Source organism: Pygocentrus nattereri, chromosome 7, assembly GCF_015220715.1.
Source record: "Pygocentrus nattereri isolate fPygNat1 chromosome 7, fPygNat1.pri, whole genome shotgun sequence".
Taxonomy (NCBI): Eukaryota; Metazoa; Chordata; class Actinopteri; order Characiformes; family Serrasalmidae; genus Pygocentrus; species Pygocentrus nattereri.
Window position 1 is genome coordinate 30,350,151 of NC_051217.1, and position 24,342 is coordinate 30,374,492.

The following is a 24,342-nucleotide window of genomic DNA, read 5'->3' on the forward strand; positions in this document are numbered from 1 at the left end:
CGTCCGCCTCATCATCGCTCTCCCACGTTACACTAGGAGTGATAAACATATTATATCACGATACTTCAAGACATTTTTACAATACATGATATGCATTAAAAATGTTTAGTTTTTCTGAGATTTAAAAATTAGCATAGAATCTGCAATAATCACAGAACCTGCAGTGAAACATTTAAAAATATTAATAAAAATAATAATACAAACATACAACTACAAAGATTTTTATTCAGTGTTTTACAAACTGCACTACACTTAATCTAATTAAGAGATAATTATGCTCACTTCGTAATGAATCATCTAGTTAGTCAGTGTTCTTTAAGTGTTGTCTATCTATGATGTGCTCAGACAAGTGCATTAATGCATATTTATCACGATAATGATGAAATATCGTCACATTGCCACCTCTAATACCAATAATAAGGCCAAAAAAAGGATACATTTCACAATAACCGCATGATGCATATGTGACTCAAATTTGGATGGAGCCATACAGTTAATGCTCCGTCATCCTCATCATCCCATTTTATCTCATCATCCATATGGGATGGATATCCAAACCTCCCTAGCAGGATGAAAAACCTCATGTTTTCCTACTGCTCGCTGACCCGTCACATTTATCCATCATCAAAGAGACAGGCTAATGAAGATGGGTGGATTTTGGGTGGTTTTGAAAGAGCGTGGATGTGCAGCAGAAATCCCTCCCTTCCTCTTTTCTCCCTTCCCAGGCTTTAGAGGTGCATTCCACTTAAAACCATTCATTTAATATGAGATTCCTGCCCATGAAGACCGTTTGGAACTGGAATTGCCGGAATTATCGTGTGACTCACATTGCTTTGGAGAAGTGAATAACTCCTTCTTAAAAATTTTAATGGCGTGCATTAAATCATAGAGCTGCAGGGGAAAAATGTTAAAGCTCTGGACTCTGGAAAAAATATGTTATGGTTTTAACAAGTCTTAATATTTCTTTGTGTTATGTTTTATTCATATTTGATCAAATACAAGACCAGGAAAGTCTCAGTGAATTGCACACCAACATACATTATATGTATTTTTTCAGGAATATGTTTAATGTATTTTGTGTTTGAAACACTCTCCATTGCATAAGAATGGCTTTACAATTAAACAATTTCCAGAGGCTCAGGCTCAACAAAAACACAAACAAACAAAAAACATTGGGTCTTGTCTTCGAGGCATCTAGTGCAAGAGATCATTGAAACCCCACTATTAACATGATGATGGAGTTAATATAAGGCTCCCATACATTGTAGAAGGGGTCTGTATTAGAATGATATACTCCTTAAAATTCAATTCAATTCAAGTCTCTTAATAGCTCATGTCACCCACTCACAGTTAGAATCTTCTCAGTAGTCCTCTGTAGTAAAATATTCTTCTGTACTGCAAAGGTAAGTGTATTGTACAACCTTCTTTCATCCTTCAAGTTACTTTCCTACTGGGGACACCCAGAATCAGAGGTTACAGATCTCAGTCAACTTCATTATCAAAGATACTCCCAATTTCTTGCGCTATCTTATCGCTTTTGTTTCCTACCAAAGCATAGTAATACTGCAATTATAATTCCTGCAAATGCAGTAGGCATGATCATTATATGAAATAAAAATGAATTCAGAATTACAGACGTGTATGTTTTTTTCTCTGAAGGGCTGCTCTCTAATACATTGGTACTTTTGGCCATCTATCAAGTATATTAAAGCCAAATACTAAGCCTTTACTGAATTCTACCAAGTCCTTATATTAAGGCTAGCAAGACCTCCAAATTGAAATAACAGCACAGAATCATATAGAATGCTTGTGGATTGCTCCTGAGAACAGATTTGTCTTGCAGAGGAGGCGGCGTTGGAAGTGCAGAAGTCTAATGTCAGCATTGCTGGCACAAAGCCGGGTTTTAGAAGACTGGGAGCACTGGCAAGCACTGTCTGGAGACGTGCTTATGGGCAGACAGCCGCATTGCTCCAGCAAACCAAGAGTCAAGGTCAGCAGCTGGCCGTACACATCCCCAGTGTGACCCCTCCGGTAAGCTTCTCAGTTTAGCTTTGTAAACTAATTAGACTTCAGCGTTTAGCTTTAGAGGGAATGTGTTGACATATAGTGGGAATATGTTGACGTATGTAGTGAGTATTGTGAACAGGAAAGCATAGACTGTTTGAGTAATATTATTTGCACCATAATCATTATCACCCTTATTACCCTTCAAACTCTTGAATACTCTTACATAGGGATGAATCACCAGACTACTTCAGCTTCACTTTAGAAGGTGTTCATTTGAAAGGCCTTTAAACTGATATTCAAATGACAAACTGATGTGTTGTTAGCAGTTCTAAAGAGGCAATAGTGGAAATAACTGTGAGAGAAATGAGACATAACAAACAATTGAAAGTTGTTAAAGATCCTCCAGCAATATTACCTAAAATAAAATCAGAAGTAAACATTTTATAGACACCCCATGTGCCAAGAGACTCATTTAAAGAGTGAGAGCAGCTGGAACAGACATGATGGTCTATGCTATGTAGTGGGGCTGCACAATTGATCATGTGTTTATTATCATTGTGGCATAAGTTTCTGCGATTAACATATCATTAACTTTGATGACAGAACAGATCAAGTTACATTACAAGCATGTAGTGTGAGAGTGATTATTAGATTTGCAGAAATCTAGTGTTTCTGCTTCCCTGAGCAGGGCTTGAGATTTATCCACTCAGTTATACAGCTTCTTACAGAGTATACACAGGTGCACAGCTCATAACAACTGTTCGTAACTGAATAACTTGTAAAAATATTTTAAACATGCTGACTATTCTCACTCTCAGTTCTGTGTGTAAAATGTGTGAAGCAGTAATGGCAACACACTTGCATCATCATAAAGAGCCTGTAGTTGTGATATAAGTAGCTATTAATATTTTGTTATATTTATTTTGTACTTTATTTACAATAGTGAAAGAGGGGTTTTATAATGTTGTATTGTTTGCATAAAGGAGAGGTTAGTTACATTTCTATTTACAGTCAGGTTATTAAATATGTAGATATCAACAATGTTATTTATTTTAGCTGTCTACCACAGCGTATTGGAGTTGAATGAAATAAAGAATTTGAGCTCAAAGTGCAGACTTTCAAATAGTGTGCAAATTATAAAATTTCATACCACATTTTTATACATAGCCCCACCATTTCTAGAGGCCCCAAAGTATTTACACAGTTGGATACTCAGGTGTTTCATGGCCAGGCGTGTGTTATTCTCTCCTTTCTTCACTTACAAGGCAGCACATAAAATGTCTAGAATTGACAGCCCATCAGAGAAATAGCATAAACATTAGGTGTGGCCAAATCAACCATCCATCCATCCATCCATTTTCTAAGCCCCTTCTCCATCAGGGTCGTGGGGGGGCGGGGGGATGTGCTGGAGCCTATCCCAGCAGTCTTCGGGTGGAAGGCAGGATACACCCTGGACAGGTCGCCAGCCCATTGCAGGGCAGACAGTCACTCACACACCTAGGGGCAATTTAGCACATCCAATTGGCCTGACTGCACATCTTTGGACTGTGGGAGGAAACCGGAGAACCCGGAGGAAACCCACGCAGACACGGGGAGAACATGCAAACTCCACACAGAGAGGACCCTGGTCGCCCGGCCGGGGAATCGAATCGAGGCCCTTCTTGCTGTGAGGCGACAGCGCTACCCACCACGCCACCGTGCCACCACCCAAATCAACTATTTAGTACATTATTAAAAAGAACTAATGCACTGGCAAACTCAAAAACGTCGAAAGACCTGGAAGACTATAACTGCTGACATCGTTGTGGATAAGCTGTATAGGGCTATGTTTTTTGCTCAGATGGACCTGACTGTACACAGCAAAAGACAAAACATAGTATGTACGTCTTGCACAGGGACAGACTATTTCAATCAAAATTTATTATCCAACAAGTTTATCAAACATACCATTTTCATTTTCATCATCTTTCCTTAAAATTGGCCAGCTTTTCAGTGGAAAGGAAAAAAAAACATCTGTTTTTAAGGAGTTATTTAACACCTTAAAATCCCAGGCTTATTACATACTTATTATTCAGTAACCACAGGGGCTTCAATGCAAACTGGATAAATTATTCTTAGGTTATATAGGCAGTTGTGGGCTGGAGGTTAGGGAACTGGCCCTGTGACTGGAAGGTTACCGGTTCAATCCCCAGAGCCGACATGAGGTGTCCTTGAGCAAGACACCTAACCCCCAAATGCTCCCCGGACGCCGTGGATAGGGCTGCCCACCACTCCGGGCAAGTGTGCTCACTGCCCCCTAGTGTGTGTGTATTCACTAGTGTGTATGTGGTGTTTCACTTCACGGATGGGTTAAATGCGGAGGTGGAATTTCCCCATTTGTGGGATTAAAAAAGTATCACTTAAGTGTTTAATAGAACTTTGGGTCTGCCTGTATTTAAAGTGCTAAACTGATCAGTTAAAGGAGGAGTCCTTTCTGTGGAGTGGGCACAGTTGCTGTCTAACATGAATGATGTCTTTTGGGTCTGAGCCCATGTCCAGCAGCTTGACGTCAACTGTCCAGATGGAAAAGATTCACGTCTTAGCTCTTGAAGGAGCCCACAAAATGTGCTGCACATATAATTAGAGCGGACCACCGTGTGTCTGTCTGAGACACTAACCACTGCAGCTGTAGCAAACCTATTGATTTGGCCTCTATTGTGTATCTATCTAGGTTGCAGGGTCTTTAAACATTTATTATGTATTTTATATGTAAGTTCTATTTGAAAAACAAGAACACCACATTAAAATTGCACTTGAGCATGTTAGTGGGTCAATAGGGAGTTTCATATGAGGAGAAATGGAGAGTCCTAAATGGATGAGATTGAATCATATCTAGGGCATGTTTTTGACCTGTAGAAAGAACTTGTACATTCTGTATTGTATTTTCTCTACTAGCATGATAAAGAAGGAGAACCTTGTACCATTATGTGGAAAGATTTAGCAAAAAAAAAAGGAAACAAATGTAACAACAAATATTAAGTCATTCGTTAAATCAGTGTCATATTAAAGGGCCCATTTCCTACTTTTTTCCTGTATATAATATTTTTCCTGGAGGTCCTCACTGTCTGTGTGGTTTTATGCACCAAAAACAGTCCAACCTCTCTTTAGCCCTTAGAATTTAACAGGCTGTTTTGTCAGTGTAGCTTTAACGCTGAGGTCCATAAATATTTGGACACCCTATGGCTGTCTACCACAGCATATTGGAGTTGAAATTAAATAATGAATATGAGCTCAAAGTGCTTTTCAGCTTTTAAAAAATCAATAAGCAATGTTTATGACTAAGCCAACAACAACAACAAAAAAACACTTAGGGATGCAATTTATTTGTCATTATCTTTAAATTTCTTTCATAACGCAGACTTACTTAAGATGAAGACTCAGATTACTTTGTAGGCTTATATGAGACATTTTAAGTCCACGTCCGTGTGTGATACCGTGTTTAGAAACAGGATACATTTGCTCATTGATTAAAATTGCTAATGCTGTGCTAGTCATTTCCCCCTTCATTATTTAATGCAGTACCTGTCAGATGAATTGTGTTTAGCTAAATATTGAATGGGGAAAATAATCATGGAGGATCATCGCAAGTCTTTACAAGCAGACATGGAGGGAAGTTGACAGGTAACATTTAAAAATGCAACATATCTTTAAGTATCCCAGTTCTGCTGAAGTTGCTTGTTTTCGGCTGGAAATGTGGGGTCAGAATTCCATTCTTCAGCACTTAGTACTGATGTAAGAGTACCTGGCTCTCTTCGAGATGAGTAAATAATTGGCTAACTGCAATTTTGAATGAGACATAATACAGGACAGCCAATCACAACAGAGCCCATTTATTTTATTCAAGTCTTAAAGGTATAGTAACAAAAAAAAAAATGGAATAAAGAGAGGTTGGAAAAGGTTATATAAATGTCAATTCTGACTATTTTGTGATGCAAAAAAAACATACAAGTGGACTTCAAGCGAAAAAAGACCCTTTAAACTGAGTGAGCATGTCTGATTTATATGGAAAGGAAGTGAATTCCAAATTTATTTTGACGATAACCTATTCAAGTTCAACAAAGCAGCCCTTCTCTTTGTGATCAATATCAACTGCTAGACAAATAATGACCATGTCAAGACCAGTCTGAAAATAAAGTTGCTTCAGTTATGAGAAACACACAAAACATACAATCTAGTCTCTAAATCCCAGACCATTTTTTTCAGGATCTGTCATTAGCAATAATTTTATTACACTTAATTTCAGTCTAATTCAAAGCAAATATTTGGACAGGCAGTGGATTTGAAGACCATTGGCTCCTGCCCAGTTTCTGTTGCCAGGTGTATGTTTCTCTTCCCCACTACTGTAAGATGCCTTTTAAGATGCCCCTGCTCAACCCAGGAGCTCATTTTAGAGAAAATGTTCTGAAAGGTTTTATTAAAGACATTCTTAACATTCATCACACGTTCCCTCTGACAACCCATCCTGAACACTAATGTGGAAAGAAACGGTTTAGACGAGGAGATTTTAAGTGGTGTTATGCAACGTGTTCAGCTAACAGTCTTGGCTGGACGCCAGATCTTTAAGGATGTGGACTAATATGGAGCTGACTGCCCTTTTTGCGTGTGGCTGTAATGTGCCACTCTAGATCTTTCAATGAACTGGCTTACCCGGGCAGAGAAGGAAAGATCTTACATTTTGCCCTGTAGCTAGGAAGTAGTTTTAAAAATGTAAGATACTAGTGGGGAGTTGATTGAAAAAGAATCAGTTCTTTGACTCCAACCTGTCTGAGAGTCAGAGTCAACTCTTCACCGGTGTCTCTTTGATTCTGTCAACTTATCGTAATTGGCTCAAGGGACAGTTTGATAGAGGCGTGTGTAATACGGGAAAGTTTGAGCTGCATAAGTTTATTTAATCAGTAACGTTTATAGTGTGAGAATGCTGCTCACCTGCTGTTAGAGGTAGCTGATATGGCAAAAATATAATAGTCATTCTTTAAGAAATATTCACGATACACAATATGCCACAATATTTATTTTTTCACACATCTGTTTGTAGTTGGAACAGATAGAATAAATAACAGATACAATACAATACAATAGATAACAGATCATAGACAATAGATATACTAGATAATTGAATTAGTAGAATGTAAGTTAAATGAAGACAAGCATTTACATTGGGCTGTCCAAAAAAACTTACCTATATTTTGACAATAAAACCAAGATTTTTTTGTCAGTGGTGAAATAAAGGGTCATTAAAAAAAGGAAGAAATGTTCAACTCATGATCAGTGAAATCTTTGTAGATTTCTGATAAATTTGGCTAAAATACTGACAGCTTCAGGTCTCACAAAAGGATTGTCAGTGGTGTTACTCATGAAACATTAATTAATTGAAATAACAACTTGAATGCAATATCAATAATTTCATATACCAATGTCCAGTGAATGCAACAGAGGCCGCACATTCAGACCATTCAGTGTATATATCGCATACTGTCACTGGTTTGAATTCCTCTGAGCGCAGCTTCTTGAGCTCCTTCTCGTTTTCTTTTGTTAGTTTGTTGCTTGTTGGCTTATCCATAGCTGTCTCATGAGCACTGTGAGTAACTTATTTTATTAGTTTGTTAGTTTTATTTTTTACATTTATGTATAAATTTGACATATTACATATATTTTGACCAAAGTTTGTTTTTATCTCTTGTTACTTGAAAAAAAAAATTTTTGGAACTGTTTCATTAAAAAATAATTGTACTTACAGTAATTGTCTTTTTTATATATTTTTGGGTGCACTTTGTCCAAACCTGTTCACAAACATTATAAATCTAATTGTGCATAGTGAAAATGTCTTTGTCACAGTTATGTTCTATTTATTTTTTCCAGTATGTTAAAATCAGTAAGTTAACAAATGTTATATGGATATGTAAACTTATTTTCTCTTAGAAAATTAACAAAACACATAATCTGACTAGGAGTGTTCAAAACTTTGCATGTATGCAGTGATTCATTAACAAAAAGTGACAATCAGCAAGTTTGCTGAATGGAAGGCTACCAATAATGTGGTTGGCCGTTGAAAGAAGCTGCTCTCTTCTGAAGCTCCCTCCCCAAAATATGATACCATACCAGCCTCAACATCGTTGGTCAGTGCGTATCAGCAGTGCTACATACAACCCCAATTCCAGTGAAGTTGGGACATTGTGTAAAACATAAATAAAAACAGAAGACGATGATTTGAAGATCCTTTTCAACCTATATTCAATTGAATACACTACAAAGACAAGATATTTAATGTTCAAACGGATAAACTTTATTGTTTTTTGCAAATATTCACTCATTTTGAATTTGATGCCTGCAACACGTTCCAAAGAAGTTGGGACAGGGGCATGTTTACCGCTGTGTTACATCACCTTTCCTTTTAACAACACTCAATAAGCGTTTGGGAACTAAGGACACTAATTGTTGAAGCTTTGTAGGTGGAATTCTTTCCCATTCTTGTTTGATGTACAACTTCAGTCACTCAACAGTCCGGGGTCTCCGTTGTTGTATTTTGCGCTTCATAATGCACCACACATTTTCAATGGGAGACAGGTCTGGACTGCAGGCAGGCCAGTCTAGTACCCACACTCTTTTACTATGAAGCCACACTGTTGTAACACATGCAGAATGTGGCTTGGCATTGTCTTGCTGAAATAAACAGGGACGTCCCTGAAAAAGACGTTGCTTGGATGGCAGCGTATATTGCTCCAAAACCTGTATGTACCTTTCAGCATTAATGGTGCCTTCACAGATGTGCAAGTTACCCATGCGATGGGCACTAACACACCCCCACACCATCAGAGATTTGAACTTTGCGCTGATAACAATCCGGACAGTGCTTTTCCTCTTTGGCCCAGAGGACACGACGTCCATGACTTCTAAAAACAATGTGAAATGTGGACTCGTCAGACCACAGGACACTTTTCCACTTTGTGTCAGTCCATCTCAGATGAGCTTGGGCCCAAAGAAGCCGGAGGCGTTTCTGGGTGGTGTTGATATCTGGCTTTCGCTTTGCATTGCCGAGTTTTAACTTGCACTTGTAGATGGATCGACGAACTGTGTTCACTGACAGTGGTTTTCTGAAGTGTTACTGAGCCCATGAGGTAATATCCATTACAGAATGATGTCGGTTTTTAATGCAGTGCCGCCTGAGGGATCGAAGGTCACGGGCATTCAATTTTGGTTTTCTGCATTGCTGCTTACTTGCAGAGATTTCTCCAGATCCTCTGAATCTTTTGATGATATTATGGACTGCAGATGATGAAATCCCTAAATTCCTTGCAATTGCACATTCAGAAACGTTGTTCTTAAACTGTTGGACTATTTGCTCATGCAGTTGTTCACAAAGTGGTGAACCTCGCCCTATCCTTGCTTGTGAACCACTGAGCCTTTCAGGGATGCACCCTTTATACCCAATCATGACACTCACCTGCTTCCAGTTAACCTGTTCACCTGTGGAATGTTCCAAACAGGTGTTTTTTGAGCATTCCTCAATTTTCCCAGTCTTTTGTTGCCCCTGTCCCAACTTCTTTGGAACGTGTGGCAGGCAACAAATTCAAAATGAGTGAATATTTGCAAAAAACAATAAAGTTTATCCGTTTGAACATTAAATATCTTGTCTTTGTAGTGTGTTCAACTGAATAAAGGTTGAAAAGGATTTGCAAATCATTGTTTTGTGTTTTTATTTATGTTTTACACAACGTCCCAACTTCACTGGAATTGGGGTTGTACTTTTCATTTTTATTTGTGTGTTCTGAGCATATTTGTGATTGGCTTGACTTGTCACGTTTACTTTATATGTACTTAAATTCCATTTGTCTATTTGTATTATATTTAATGGAATTTGCTGAATTCTCTCTGTTTCAGAGAGATGGAGACTTGGGGAAACAGCTTCAGAAAGCTTATGTGTCAGTGGTGGCCGGTGCAAAGGACGGCGCCATTGTGCTGTTGGAGTCTCTGGCCAAAGCTAGGCGGAAAGTGCTGGACAGCATCTCTTATTATGGGCCGGTGAGTCAGTTATCCCTGGGCCTAATTCAGTTTGCACGTGCATAGATGTATTTGGAGGTTGAGATCATGCGGACTCCTCACGTGTGGGAGCCACACCCCTGCATGCCCAACATAAACAAACAAACACACAAACACACACAGTCTCACATGCTAACCCAATCATCCATTACTTGGTGATTAAATACCAGCTCTGCCCAGAATGCAGCAAGGTGGATATGGCTTTGTTTGTTTGTATTTCCTGTGCTTTGGGCAGTGGCTTTGATAGCAGTAAAGGAAGACCTTTGTTGATAGGTCAATACAGGACCTGGCTGACCCTTACATTGATGTACATCGATTCCAATGGCTGAAGAGAAAATGTGCATCTAAAATGAGTTTACTGGTCAGTTCAGGATGCTGTTTTAGACATGCTATACTGGGCAACTGTCAGAGACTGCACTTCATTTATTTAATATCCAGTCAAAATGGCTATTAAGTACAGCTTTTTGTCCTTTAATGTCATATAAAAGAAATATATTTTTTGAACAGACAGTTACACAGAAGCCTCAACAGCTAAATATCACATTTTTTTTGTATTTAGTGTGGCCACACTTTGCCTCTATTAGCGCTTTCATTACTTTCAGTTTTTCTACAGGGATATTTTTCCACACCTCCAAAGTTCAGTCTTAGAAGTTGGTCACATGTCCCGCTTCTTATGAGCCCATTAATCCCAAGCAAATTCAATGATATTGAGGTCTAGACTATGGGTGGTCAGTCCATTGTTCAGACAACACCATGTCAATGGCTTCTTGAACAGCTTTACATCCTTTCAGATACAAAGCTTGCCTTTCCCCTATAAATAGGGGTGTACGGGGAACAACCTAAGATGGGGTACATTTTAACACAGACTTTTTATGTTGATATACAAGTTCAAGCAGCGTGGGCTTCTGGCCACATTCCCACTATGGCTTGAATGCATCAGACAAGCTCACAGCAAGTGCTAGTTAGTCTTAATTGCAGCCTCCATACTGTGGGATTAGTTGTTACACAGCATTACAAATAAGCCACCTTTATTAAACAAATACAATAAAGTCAGTTTTATCCTTTTGTTTTATATGTTTACACTGATTTTATGTTTTAAATGAAAAACACAAAACATCTGAAAACATTGATTATCCTCTACTTTATTAGTACCTTTCAGATGTTAATATTTTGTTTTAAATAAGTACATCAATGAAATTAACAGCTGGTAAAGATGTAGTTATTCAGAAACAATGTTCCGGATTTTGCAGAGGTGTGGTGTTTTTTATTTGCTTTTCTAAACTATTTGTTATTATTTGACACAGTTTCATGTCAGTTTTCATATAGAATTTGATGTGTTTTTGTGTGTCTTATTAATTAAGCTGTCTGTCTTAGTTAATATATGATGCATTAGGGGTGGAAAATATGTTTATTTCTTATAGCATAGAATTATATTGAATTAACTTTGTCTGCACAAATTCATCAGACTTTTCTAGTAAGTGCCACAACTAACCCTGTGTTACAGTTAATCCTACCTATGGGGTAAACCGTAACGCTGTGCTTCCTGTCATTTTCAATAGAACTCTGCACATGAAGGATAAAAAGAAACAAAGGTCAAGCGTTTGTTTGTAGCAGAGATGTTTGTGTTGATTGCATAAAAACATGAATATTCCAACTTAAATATTTTTTATAATTATTTAGCAAAAACCGAAATATGTTAGGTTGTCCCCCTCCCTTTATTGTGACACTTTTGGTTGTCTACCAGGTCTTACATGGTCCTAGTTTTTAACTCTCGACTTATGCAAGTAGGTTATCTTTTATCTGATCACCTCAGAAATATGTCCTGAAACATTAATTGTACTTAATGGCTGTTTTCACTGGCGAAGAAAATTAACAAAGGGTGCAGAGTTCTCTCAACTGTGGTCTATAGTTGCACAGCACTGTAGAGAAAATGACCCAAAAAAAGCATTTAATATGAATACATACAAATACTCAGCTACCCAGATGTAGCTTGTAAGAGCACAAATGGTCTCTTTGTTGGTGTTGTATTAACACAGCATAAATATTTTTCTGTCTTTATATGTCCTCAGGGAATATGTCTTTCCGGGGAAGTGGACACGAGGCTTTATTTCTAGCGCACTTAAGCGTGTGTACTCTGAGAACGAGAGCTTTATGACACTGACGTGTTCCATTTCCCTGCTGTCCTGTGAACTTCCTGCATTGTCTCAAAAGTGACAGGTCTTTTCCCATAATTCAGTTGGAACTTGATTTAGCTGCAGAAGAGCATAGCCGCTTTCTGAATGGAAGCCTTTGATTTCCCTCATCGCCTTTCTTTGTATCATTAAGATCTTGAGGAGGAAGTTCCTGACCGGTGATAGGCTGTATTTTTCAAACCACTGTATGTCTGTCACCCTGACTTCAGAGCTTTCTCTGGTAGTAATCACTGAGTGCCACTGTTATTAAAGTAATGGTCATTGGGATAATTGAGCATTTCTTCACATTCATTCATATTTCAGTAGTGAGTTTTTGCTGATGTAAAGCCAAACAACTCTGACAGGTAATGATTTGTAAAAATGATGTCACATTGGTCAGCTGATCATGATGGTTGAACTTTTTTAGACAACTCTGATCCCAACAGTTTATCCCACTGTGCCTTATCTACTCTTGCTTCCCAGCTGCTGCCAGGCATTCCTTTCTCTTTCAACTGCATGTTAATCACACCTCTATCAGTCAGCAAAGTGGAACGTAAACAACAAATGTGCTGATAGTGTTGCCCTCACCTGTCAGCCCACGCGCCTGGTATGGCGCCTCCTGCTGCCAGTCCTAGCATGGTTGTGAACAGAGCAAAGACTCTCTGACAGCAGCAACTAAACAGTGTGGCTGCTTCCCTTTGTTTGCCCTCTGAGCTGCTGTGTAGTGTTTTAAACAGAAATCTGTTGATTTTTCAAAGTTTCTGTAGAATTCACTGGAGTCTATTATGCCTTATGACACCCTCAGCCTTAAATTGATTTTTAGAAAATTTACACTAGACGTTCATCTTAAAACTACAAGGAGATTCACTTGAAAGAGGCCCCAAATATTCTGTAATAACTCTCGCTAGGACAAAACAATCTGAATGCAAAAACATAAAATATGCTCCTCAGTATATTGCTTCTGTCGGAAGAAAACCATCTATCTCCAAAATAGTAACTTTAGGGTAGAAGGAAAAAACATACATGACTTTCAATGTAAGTCAATGGAACCAGACTTTTTTCCAAGTCATTTTTGGCCATTTATTTTGGTCAATCCTTCATTAAATTGTTACACACAATAAAAAGGCCATCTTGCAATTTCAAAGTATGTCAAAAACTGCAAATTAACAAAAATGGAGGTACAAGGTTTTGTTCCGATAACAGTGATATGCAGCTTTGAAAACGCCGGGATGTGACAGAGCACTGAGGTAGGTGCCGAACAGCTGTCACGACGTTTAATCTCTCTAATGCTTGCTGATACACTCAGGAACATGTAGTGCTGTGTTGAAATGTGTCTGGCAGAAAACGGAGATCACTTCCAGCATCATGTATAATGCAAACGATTACACATACATCAAGGTATGCAGCGTATTTTTTGGTTCAGATTGCTTCATCCTAACTGGAGGTACAACTGAATATTTAGGGCCTCTTTCAAGGGAATCTACCTGTATTTTAAACAATGTTTCAGGCATCTGGCAGCATATTCATAACCATTTCATGGAGTAAATTTGTATGAGGGAGTTGTTAGAGCTGTAACGCCGGGGAGCGAGGAGACTGAGGAGACTGACGCATGTGCGGAGATAAGCGATGTTTATTATGGGCAAATCCAGGGTCATAGTCTAAACGGTCCAGGGTCATAGAGCCAACATGGATTGATCGGGGGGGGCAGACATGACAGAAACCAGAATCAAAGATACAAACGGGACAAGAACAAACAACAATTCGAACACCAGTGCAAACAACAGTGCAGCGACCAGACAGGGGAAAACACAGGCTTTAAATACATGAGGAACAGACGGGAACACAGGTGGAAACAATCAGGGGTGGAGTCACGAAACAAGGGGGCTGGACTAAAAACACAAAACAAAGAACACGCGGGCTAAACCGAAACACACTACGAACACATGGACAGGACTGGGAGGGGCCAATCGTGACAAGAGTTACTAAACACTGGGTCTTATCATCACCACTGTGAACAATTCTGATGGGTAAGTTTCTCTAGAATGACACATTTCACATCAAACCACACTGAATGACTTTGCATTTAACAATTCAATTATGCTGAGATTTTGAAAGAATGTGGAAATGCATAAGTATGGATGGACAGATATTGTGATTCCTTGGGTTGTAGTGATAATAAATGTATTATTCTTTAAGGAGTGCAACTAAAAGGTACAGAACTCATTCCACAGAAAATGGGCATGAACAGATAAATCCTTAAAAATGACTATAGTGTCACTGTTGTACTGAAGTACTCACTGTCATTACCAAGCCTTTCAGATACAGCCCTACATATATGTTCTTTAACCCCTTAAAATCCCAGGCTTATGATGTGTTGAGGCTTATTATTCAGTAGCTACTTGCAGTAGACATTTGCAAACTAACAGAGTTAACCTCTGTATTTTTAAAAGTTAGCCTCTGCATTTTTATAATCAGCTTGTTGCTTGTGTAACAGGGGTTGTCAGCTGGTAGACTGCGGTCTGGGTGTTGACCTAGCAAATTATTTCAGCAGATTGAATCTCACTAGCTAATGAAATGGCAAAGAGAAAGATATAAGACGAACATTGATCATTTAGAATATATTTACGTTTATAATCACTCAGCTGGTTTCTTTATATTTACGTTTATGATCGCTCAGCTGACTTCAGCCTCATAAAAAATTAACACTGAGAGCTGTTTTATAAGAAACTATTATGCTTTTGTGAAAAAGTTTCCTGCTGGTGATGTGAGAAAAGCAACTATAGCTGAGCTGAAGCTTAAAGCAGAGCAAAGTACATCAGCGTTTTCGTTTATATTACATTTTTAACCTAACCCTATACTTGTACATCAGCACATACATATGGTTTCCAGTTTGTGGCATTCAGAGTGCATTCAATCACAGGAGCATTCTGCTTTAGACCTAGCGTTGAATATATTATTTGTTATTACAGTTTTATAGAGTTTTCATGTTTTTGCTCATCAGCATTCTCTCTTTACCATATTTAATATGCATTACACAAACACCTCACACAACCATTGGGAATCTGTGTTGTCAACCAATCCTGACTGCTGGCCTGGCCACTGATCTACAGGCTAATAATTACAACCAAGCTAGTAGCAGAGTAACTCCTACCCCAGTCATAAAAAAAATAAATAAAAGAATCATTGTATCTTTATTCAGCACAATGTCTGAGACAATTATTTTCCCCTTTCAGACAGACTTACTTTATCTTACTGTATCTTGATTTATCTATAGTCAGAAGCTGTCTTGCCAGCATTTGCTTTTAGCTTGTTGTCCTCCTCTTCTCCTCATCTGACGAGTCATTTCTTTCGTTTGAATAATCAACTCTCTCCATTGCAGGGATTAGAAGACAGTTACCACAGTTCCATGGCTGTAATAAGACATCCTAGCTGCAAAAATGAGTTTTGACCTATTTCATACATTTCTAAATGTATAAATGCATGTAACGTGTTTCTTCTCTGCTTAACACATTAGCTATCTGGCTTACAGTGCTGCTGTAAGAAGAGGTGTTTACAACAAATGTGGCAATTGGTAAGCTTGTCATGTTGGCCATTTTGACAGAATAACAGCTGATAATACAGCTCCATGTTTCACACTGTCACATTTTTGCATTGAAATTTCACCATACAGTATTTCGTTTCACCAAGTATTTGTTTCACCACACCACTTAGATTCGTGTTACACCATGGCTGGACCAGGGCCTGACCTTGCAGATCTCTGTTACCAGCAGATTCCATACAAACAGGTCAAAACACAGAGCCACACTGATAACCTGAGTATATGTCAAAGACCAATCTTGGCTGACTTACTTGAGGGTATCATCAAGTGGAAAATAGCCGATTTGTTTGTATGGCACAAGATATTTTGTGTCCAAGTTGAAGTTTCACTCTGATGTCTGAGACCTATTTAAAAAAAAAACAACAAAAAAAAAAACAATGAGTCTTGGCCAATGCAAACCTTTGTCTCTGTTACCAGGGGCGGGGGCGGGGGCGGGGCGGGGGGGGGGGGTGGGGGTGTTGGACTGTAATCTGGTTAGAGTTCATGGTTTTAGACAAAGGCAGCAGACTACTGACAAAAGCACTGCATAGGCACATGCAGAGACAGGCTTTTTGGACACATGTAAAGGCCAAGATGTGCTACTCCACATTTCGTTTTGAGAGAGATTTCATTGCCAGAAAGAAATGAAATGTGTATTTCACTAAAACTGTTTAACAGTTTAGAGATAGTCTGGGTTTAATTACAGAAAACGTTTATACTGAAATTTTGCAAATTTACCCTAACAGTACATAGTTGTAATGTTTAGATTGGACTAAAGCTTTTTGGGCTGTTGTCATCTATTATTTTAAACACATTTTCCTGACTCTTCTAACCAATTGATTCTTTTTTAAAAAGCACAATTGAAGAAGCACCACAGGGGACACAAAAAGGAAGCAAACGGTCAGGTGCTCCTCGCGCACGGGTGCAGCAAACACAAAGTAATGATTTCATGCTGGGTGTGGTGAAAACAACAAAAGTCCATCTGCATTCACGAGACATGTACAAAATAAATCCCACACCAGAGACATTCCCAGGCACACTGTCTTAAGAAAAATAATAAAAGCCTTTATTGACGCATGGAAATATGTATAAAAATGTGCCCGCATGTTACGCGTTTTTGGATGGTTTCAATATACGCTGTTCCCTGAACCTCCATCTTTCTGGGCTACTATCCATAAAGATGAATTGGTGCACACATGGCCTGAAGATACAAGGAAGGCCACATGGCTGCAGAGTCCCAAAGACAATTTTAGATGTGGTGGGTCCAATCATTGCTCCAATATAATTAGAGGTGACTCATTTGCGGATCTTTTATCTGCTAAATCATTCAAACTTAATTCTTCTTCTTCTTTCGGCTGCTCCCTTTAGGGGTCGCCACAGCAGATCATCTGCCTCCATCTTGCCCTATCCACTGCCTCCTCTACTTTCACACCAACCATCTCCATGTCCACCTTCACTACATCCATAAACCTTCTCTGAGGTCTACCTCTTCTCCTTCTACCCGGCAGCTCCATCTTCAACATTCTTTGACCAATATATTCACTACTCCTCTTCAATACATGTCCAAACCCTCTCAACCTGGCCTCTCTGGCTTTATCTCCAAACTGCTCCACCTTCACTGTCCCTCTGATCTGCTCATTTCTAATCTTGTCCATCCTTGTCACTCCCAACGAAAATCTCAGCATCTTCATCTCCGCCACCTCCAGCTCAGCCTCCTGTCTTAAATCATTCAAACTTAATTAATTTTGCAAACTGTAGCACTAATTTTAATTTTAATTTTAGACAGTGGTGAGGTGTGCCGTTGGAGTGACAAATGGTTTCAAGGTGAAGGTAGGGTTATATCAGGGATCAGCTTTGAGCCCCTTCTTGTTTGCAATGGTGATGGAAAGGTTGACAGATGAGGTCAGGAAGGAGGCTCCATGGACCATGATATTTGCAGATGACATTGTAATCTGTGGTGAGAGTAGAGAGCAGGTGGAAGAGAATCTGGAGAGGTGGAGGTTTGCACTGGAGAGGAGAGGAATGAAGGTCAGTAGAGACAAGACGGAATACATGTGTGTGAATGAGAGGGAGGCAGGTGGAAAGGTGAAGATGCAAGGAGTAGAGGTCGTAAAGGTGGATGACTTCAAATATCTTGGGTCAACCATCCAGAGCAATGGACAGTGTAGAAAAGAGGTTAAGAAGAGGGTGCAGGCAGGATGGAGTGGGTGGAGACGGGTGTCAGGGCTGATGTGTGACAGAAGGATAGCAGCAAGAGTGAAAGGGAAGGTTTACAAGACAGTAGTGCGTCCTGCTATGATGTATGGTTTGGAGACTGTGGCTCTGTCTAAAAGACAGGAGGCTGAGCTGGAGGTGGCGGAGATGAAGATGCTGAGATTTTCATTGGGAGTGACAAGGATGGACAAGATTAGAAATGAGCAGATCAGAGGGAGAGTGAAGGTGGAGCAGTTTGGAGATAAAGCCAGAGAGGCCAGGTTGAGAGGGTTTGGACATGTGTTGAGGAGGAATAGTGGATATATTGGGCAAAGAATGTTGGAGATGGAGCTCCCGGGTAGAAGGAGAAGAGGTAGACCTCAGAGAAGGTTTATGGATGTAGTGAAGGTGGACATGGAGATGGTTGGTGTAAAAGTAGAGGAGGCAGTAGATAGGGCAAGATGGAGGCAGAAGATCCGCTGTGGCAACCTCTAAAGGGAGCACTTGAAAGAAGAAGAAGAAGAAGTAGCACTAATTTTGCAGTATAGAGACTTGGATATGAATGTGGCTGTTTCTACATTGGTTGAATGAAAAGCAGGTTTAAAAATAGATTATCTTAACATAAAACATTAACATTGTTAGCCAGAACCCTAGGTATCCTATGGTCATGCATTATAAGGCAGCCAAACATCCCCAGTTCATTACAAGCAATGGCCATTGAGGTCATTCCAAAGTCCATTAGAGGAGGTAATAGATTAAGGCAATTACTTCAGAGGAACACATTTTGGATTTATTCTCTTTTAAAGCTATAGAGTATCCCGGCTTGAATATGGAGATTTCTCTCTTTTTCTTGGATTTCTTTTCCTTTTCCTTTTCTTCCTGACCAACAGGTAGCAGAAGCTTGTGTTTTTATATATGGGTGTTTTAGGTGTTTTCTACTGATATGCCGTATTTTGAGGCCTGAATAGGCCGCAATGCATCAGCACATTTTATATGTATTGCCATGTGTCAAAAAATTAATCTGGTCTGGGATTTATTGTGTACATGCCTTATGGATACAGATGGATTATCTTGTTTTTACCACACCCACCATGAAATCATAACTTTTTAATTGATTTACTCATTGCTATAGTATCCCAGGGGGTTGCTAAGATGTTTTGGCTGTTCTTCCATTGGTTAACTGTAGGAAAAATCATATATGAATGAACATTGTATGAAAGTCTTATATGCTATTGGTCCCAAAAGCAAAAGCACACCATTCTCCACGCACACGCTCTATGATACTGCAAGTCTCATGGATCTAGCTTGAAAACTGAAACCCTTGAAAATAGTACGAAAAAACTTAGATTAATAAAATGAAGAACAATAAGTTGGCTTGACAAAATATCAGTGTTTTGGTGTTAAGAAATTGAGTGGAGCATCTTAAAATACCTTTGCATGCCTAGCTTATAGTTTTTCTATCTACACTGTATAAGCTATTATAGGATGAAAGAAATGACTAATTATTAATAATAGCTATTGTTAATATGACAAGTGATTCCAACCATTTGAAGTGCATTGTAAGTTATGCAGTTAGGAGACTGAGGAACTAAAGTTTGGGTCCTTCTTGGGATCTTCTTATCTTCCTAAGTTCAGCTCCATCCCAAAGCACTGAAATCCACAAAACATCTCTTTGACTGGTAAAGGCCCACTGAAAGAACACTGAGAAGTTGGAGCAGGTGTGGCCAATTAGGGTTCAAACTACTTTTGGCAGCATGGTAACTTCTGCTATATAATTGTTGCTAACCGAAAGAAAGTGTGACCCATAAGCATTGTGCAAATTTGATGCTAGGAGCTTCTTTTTTTGTTGTTAGTCACCATGTTTGACCTAACTATGTCTTCAATGTGTCTTGGTCATTAAGCTGGTAGTATTCTTGAAAGGAAACAGTGTTTTGATGCAAACCAATGTCTTTTTGGCCAAAATGGCATAGTGGTTTGAGTTCAGACAATGTGGGGAAGCTTGCCAAACAGAACTAATGACCACATAGTTAATTCTGCACTATCCGTCTGACTGCGGTAGGTACACCGCATGGTGCTTAAGTGTTGTAAGTATACTTAGAACAGTGCATTCAGTGGTAATTCAGTTCTCATTTAGTTCTTTTGCCATTGGAAGTTTAATTTTTCATTGCACAAAAAAGACTGACAGATGCCAAGAAGTAGCACAGGGCAGTGTGGACACTATTTTGTCTACAAATGGGGTGGCTATAAGGATCAAGGCCATGTTGGGAGTGCCCTTGAGAAGACGTGCTCTGCAGGGGGTACTTCTGAGCTCTGCTGGGGAGCTCAGGAGAGGCATAGTTGAACTAGATTGTTGGGATTTTTGAACTGTTAATGCAATTCTTTCCATTTTTCTTAGCAAATAGGTCCAATCAGGGTGCAGATGGTTTACAGTTCACACATTCTTGACCCCCTGCAAAGCATGACAAAGCCTTTATAGCAGTGGTGAAAGTCAGTATCAGCCTTGCACACAGTGGCCTAATAGAAGCTTTGTGAATGGTAGTTAGCTAATGATTAATTACAGGCTTTCTTAGAAATCTTGCATGAAAAATACTAGGGAGCTTCTGTTGTAAACCTAAAATCTCATAACTGCATGGGCAAGTCATTTTTCATCACATTGCTTTTACTCCCTTTTCCATGAAAGCTCAATTTGTAGTGTTGTTTTTCCTCACTGGTGTTGCATGTGATGACTGAGCTAAACAACCGTATCAAGATACAGAACTAGAATGAGGGATGGTGAAAGAATTTAAAGCATGTTCTTACAAAGCGTAGCATGTTTAGGAGTGTTCATATTTACTGCACAATATTTGCTGATATTTGGAGCTTGTGGGGTTGATCGTAACATGCTGGTTGTATACAAAAAAACATAGTTTTTTATTTTGTTTCTATATTTATTTCATATACATATATATACAAAACGCATAGAACTGTGCACAACCCCTCCCCATTCTATTCCGTGTCATTTGTTTACATTGTGTGTTTGCACTGAGATGGAGTTGCTCTTAATCTCATTGTACTGTGTATAGTGACAATAAAGACATTCTATTCTATTCTATATTAGTTGTATGTAGGAGTGTCATGATATGCATATTAAGTTTTATGCTATAAAATGTGGGATTCTATGGATGGTTTCTCAGTTTCAACAGTGCTCAAGGCAAGAATCAAACACCTCAACTATGCTGTCTTATTTGTGAAGACATCACCCAGAGGTGTCTGTTACTGGCATGAGCAGAAACCGTGAAGCTGAAGTTAGCTTCTTATTCACCACTTTTTAAATTAGAATTTGTTATTAAAAGCTGCAATAACACGTTTACCAAACATGCTTGCGCAACATTTAAGCTGGATCTTAAACTTTTGTTTATACTATTGTAAATTTAATTTATGTCGTCTAAGAAAATGACTTCCTAATCAGTTGTACTGCCAGTAATTCCATTAACAAGCATTGTTTCTCTTTGGGAAAACAGTGGGAATTACCCAGAAAAAAAAAGAATGAAAATGTTACATTTTTAAAAGTTGTTAACATTTCTGTGTCTATCAAAAATGTATTGTTTTTCAGAATTGCCAATCTTTAGGGAATAGATAGATGATGATACACGATGAGGGAGGGTCAGTGAGGTGGGTTATAGTTTCTGAACTAAAACCATTTTTTTTTCATAGCTATTTTCATATTCTAGAAAGAGGGAACTGTATCTAGCACAGCACTTTAGTGCAATCAGTGCCAGGAGCTTGTTTTTTGTAAATGTGGCTTTGTCACATCAGATTCAGATAACATCTGTTGACGTCTGTGGCCGGCTAGTGCTCAAACTGGATCTTGTTAGGCTGCTCTGAGACTGTGCTTAGACCTGTATTTACACATGCACACACTGTTTTGTCCCCCTTGCCTATTCATATTCATCTGCTGTACCACAACAAAACTGATGGTATCTGAACCATATATATTGATACGCCTTTGATCTTTCCTTTAATGTGAACCAAGAACATTTTGAGAAGGTTCAGCTCTTCATTCAGTTCATGTCTGATTGAAGGTAAGTGCTGATCTAGGAACCTCTATCAGCAACTGCTTTTGTAGAATACTTTAGGATAGAGTAACTGTTATAATAAATTTGGAAATACAAAAAATCAGCTTACTTATTTCCCTGTAAAATAGTATGAACTGTGAAACTGTCTTGTTAACGTTCACTGAGCTTTATACCATTTAATCTAATCAATTCCTCTGTTCTACCATCCTAACAGGTTAGCTAACAGAAGCCCACTTCCAAGTTGGGAAATATCGACCCCATCTGCTATTCCAGTTACTATAGTCGGAATCTTTTTCTCCTTTCCAAGAAATTGATCTCCAGAGATTTTTCCATAGATTGTTTGGAGCGAGAAAGCCAGCTTTGTGCTTTGAGGCTGCAGAGGTGGCAAACAATGTTAGGCCATCATGGCATTTTGTGGTATTTAATCAAAGTTCAGGATCTAAACTACACAACACCGGGAACTGATTTTAAGGCTACATAAAAATGACCCGAAAATTACCTGAAAAAATTCACTTCCCAATTCACTGCTACTCTGAAACATTTAAAATGTCTTTTTCTTGACATAACAGTGCTTTAAACGTAATAATACGCATTAAGAAGTCAATGTTGTGATTTGTTTCTTTAATGGATAAAGTAACCTCCAAACGTGACAACGCTTTAAACACTATGGTGTCCCATAACATGCTGAAGGTCAAGCTTGATCAAGCTCCTTTGGTGAAACAGGTAATTATAGAAAGATAAATAGACAGTGCAACATGATTTTGATTGTACGTCCCGATTAATTGCAGTAGAATGCACATAACAGATGAGATCTCAGATAAAAGTAGTAAATCAGTCAGGTAATGTGGCTTCCTTCTTGCCGTATTTGTCTCAGATTCCCTGAAGAAACAGCAGGCAAAGCTCACTGAAAGAGGCCCTTTCTCAGCACAAGCCCTGCTGGTTTGTTCTTGGAAAATATTGTCTGATATTGTGATTAATCTCACACCCTGCTGCTGTACACATCATACTCAGCAGCAGGCCTTACTGAGCCCAGCAAAGGACATTGATTACATCACAGCAATAAAGAAAATTGTTGAGAGAAAGATATCTTGCACCTTGAATTTCATTCAGTAACAAATCGATATATACAAATTTACATGAATCATATTCCAAGCATTAAAAATGTGTCAATCAGGAATTGCTGTCAAACTCAAGGCATTAGTATCAGTAGCAAAAAAATTGGAACCATACCCAGGCCTAGATTGTTAGTACATTTGCTTAGACTGCTTGGAGGTCACGTTTTGTAAAGGATCTCACCAGCTGCGTAAAGATGTGGTGTATTTTGTCTAGGATGCCGTTTGTTTTTGGAAATTGGTTTTATCGGTGTAGCACTGGGTTGAGACTTGAAAAGGCCTGCATATTGGCCACGCTCAAGCGAGTTTGTGAGCAGAATACTTGTGTTAGGCACAGAGTGTTGACTTTATGGTTCTTTATACACAGAACAGATAAGGTGCAGCCTGGCCTACATCACGATGACATACAAACCATCTCTCGTCAATGACTCCTTAAGAAAGACACATTTTCTTTCGCAGCTCTCAGGCAGACTCAGCATTGTCTATTTTGAAGCTTTACAGAATCCAGACTTTTCACTTTCATACTGACTTTTAAGCACTGAAATCTTACTGCATGACATTTCTTCCGATGAAAGTCTAAAGTGCTGTCAGACAGACTGTAGCCCAGACTCATGGAATGTGACAAAGAGCCGTTTACATGCTGTAGATGGACCCGTCCCTCGCTCATTAACCCCTGGCACGGACCTGTTTGAGATGCCTTTAAACCACTAGACAAAAGCAGGAGACTCCAACAGGTCTGGCACGTGTATTACCTTCACCCAGCTTTGTGCCACACTAAGGGCCCCTTTGGTAAGATGTAAAGAAAGACAAAGGTCACTCAAATTCTGGCCTGTGGAAGGTCAGTCCAAGTTCACCGCTGCAACAGCTCATATGCCGCACATGTGGTCCTTCTGTATGGGGTTTGGTCTCATAGTTTCATCAGGGAATTTTTAGGGAGAGAGACTTTGCATAACCAATCCACCACGTCTCCTTCCTCCCGCATTAACAAGGAGCTTCCAAATCGCCATTCCGGAAATAATAGGTTTGCAGTGTTCTGCTAAGAAGATGGCTGTTGGAACAGACATGACTGAGAATGGCCAAGAACATCTGGTGGGGATATTACTGGCCAGATCCATCAAAGAAAAACAGGGAATGTTCCATAGTAACAAAGA

General features: G+C 39.1%; 1 protein-coding gene across 2 annotated transcripts in view; it reads left to right on the top strand.

The window, feature by feature from the left end:
- plin1 (perilipin 1) overlaps window positions 1–24,342 on the top strand; it is a 40,532-nt gene that overhangs the window by 15,241 nt on the left and 949 nt on the right. Inside the window, exons 6-7 of one of the 2 annotated variants that reach the window (XM_017704237.2) lie at window positions 1,844–2,031; window positions 9,925–10,065. In XM_017704237.2, the coding sequence (XP_017559726.1) occupies window positions 1,844–2,031; window positions 9,925–10,065 (329 nt within the window). The remainder of the gene's footprint in view (window positions 1–1,843; window positions 2,032–9,924; window positions 10,066–24,342) is intronic. The other variant, XM_017704238.2, reaches the window with a different exon arrangement.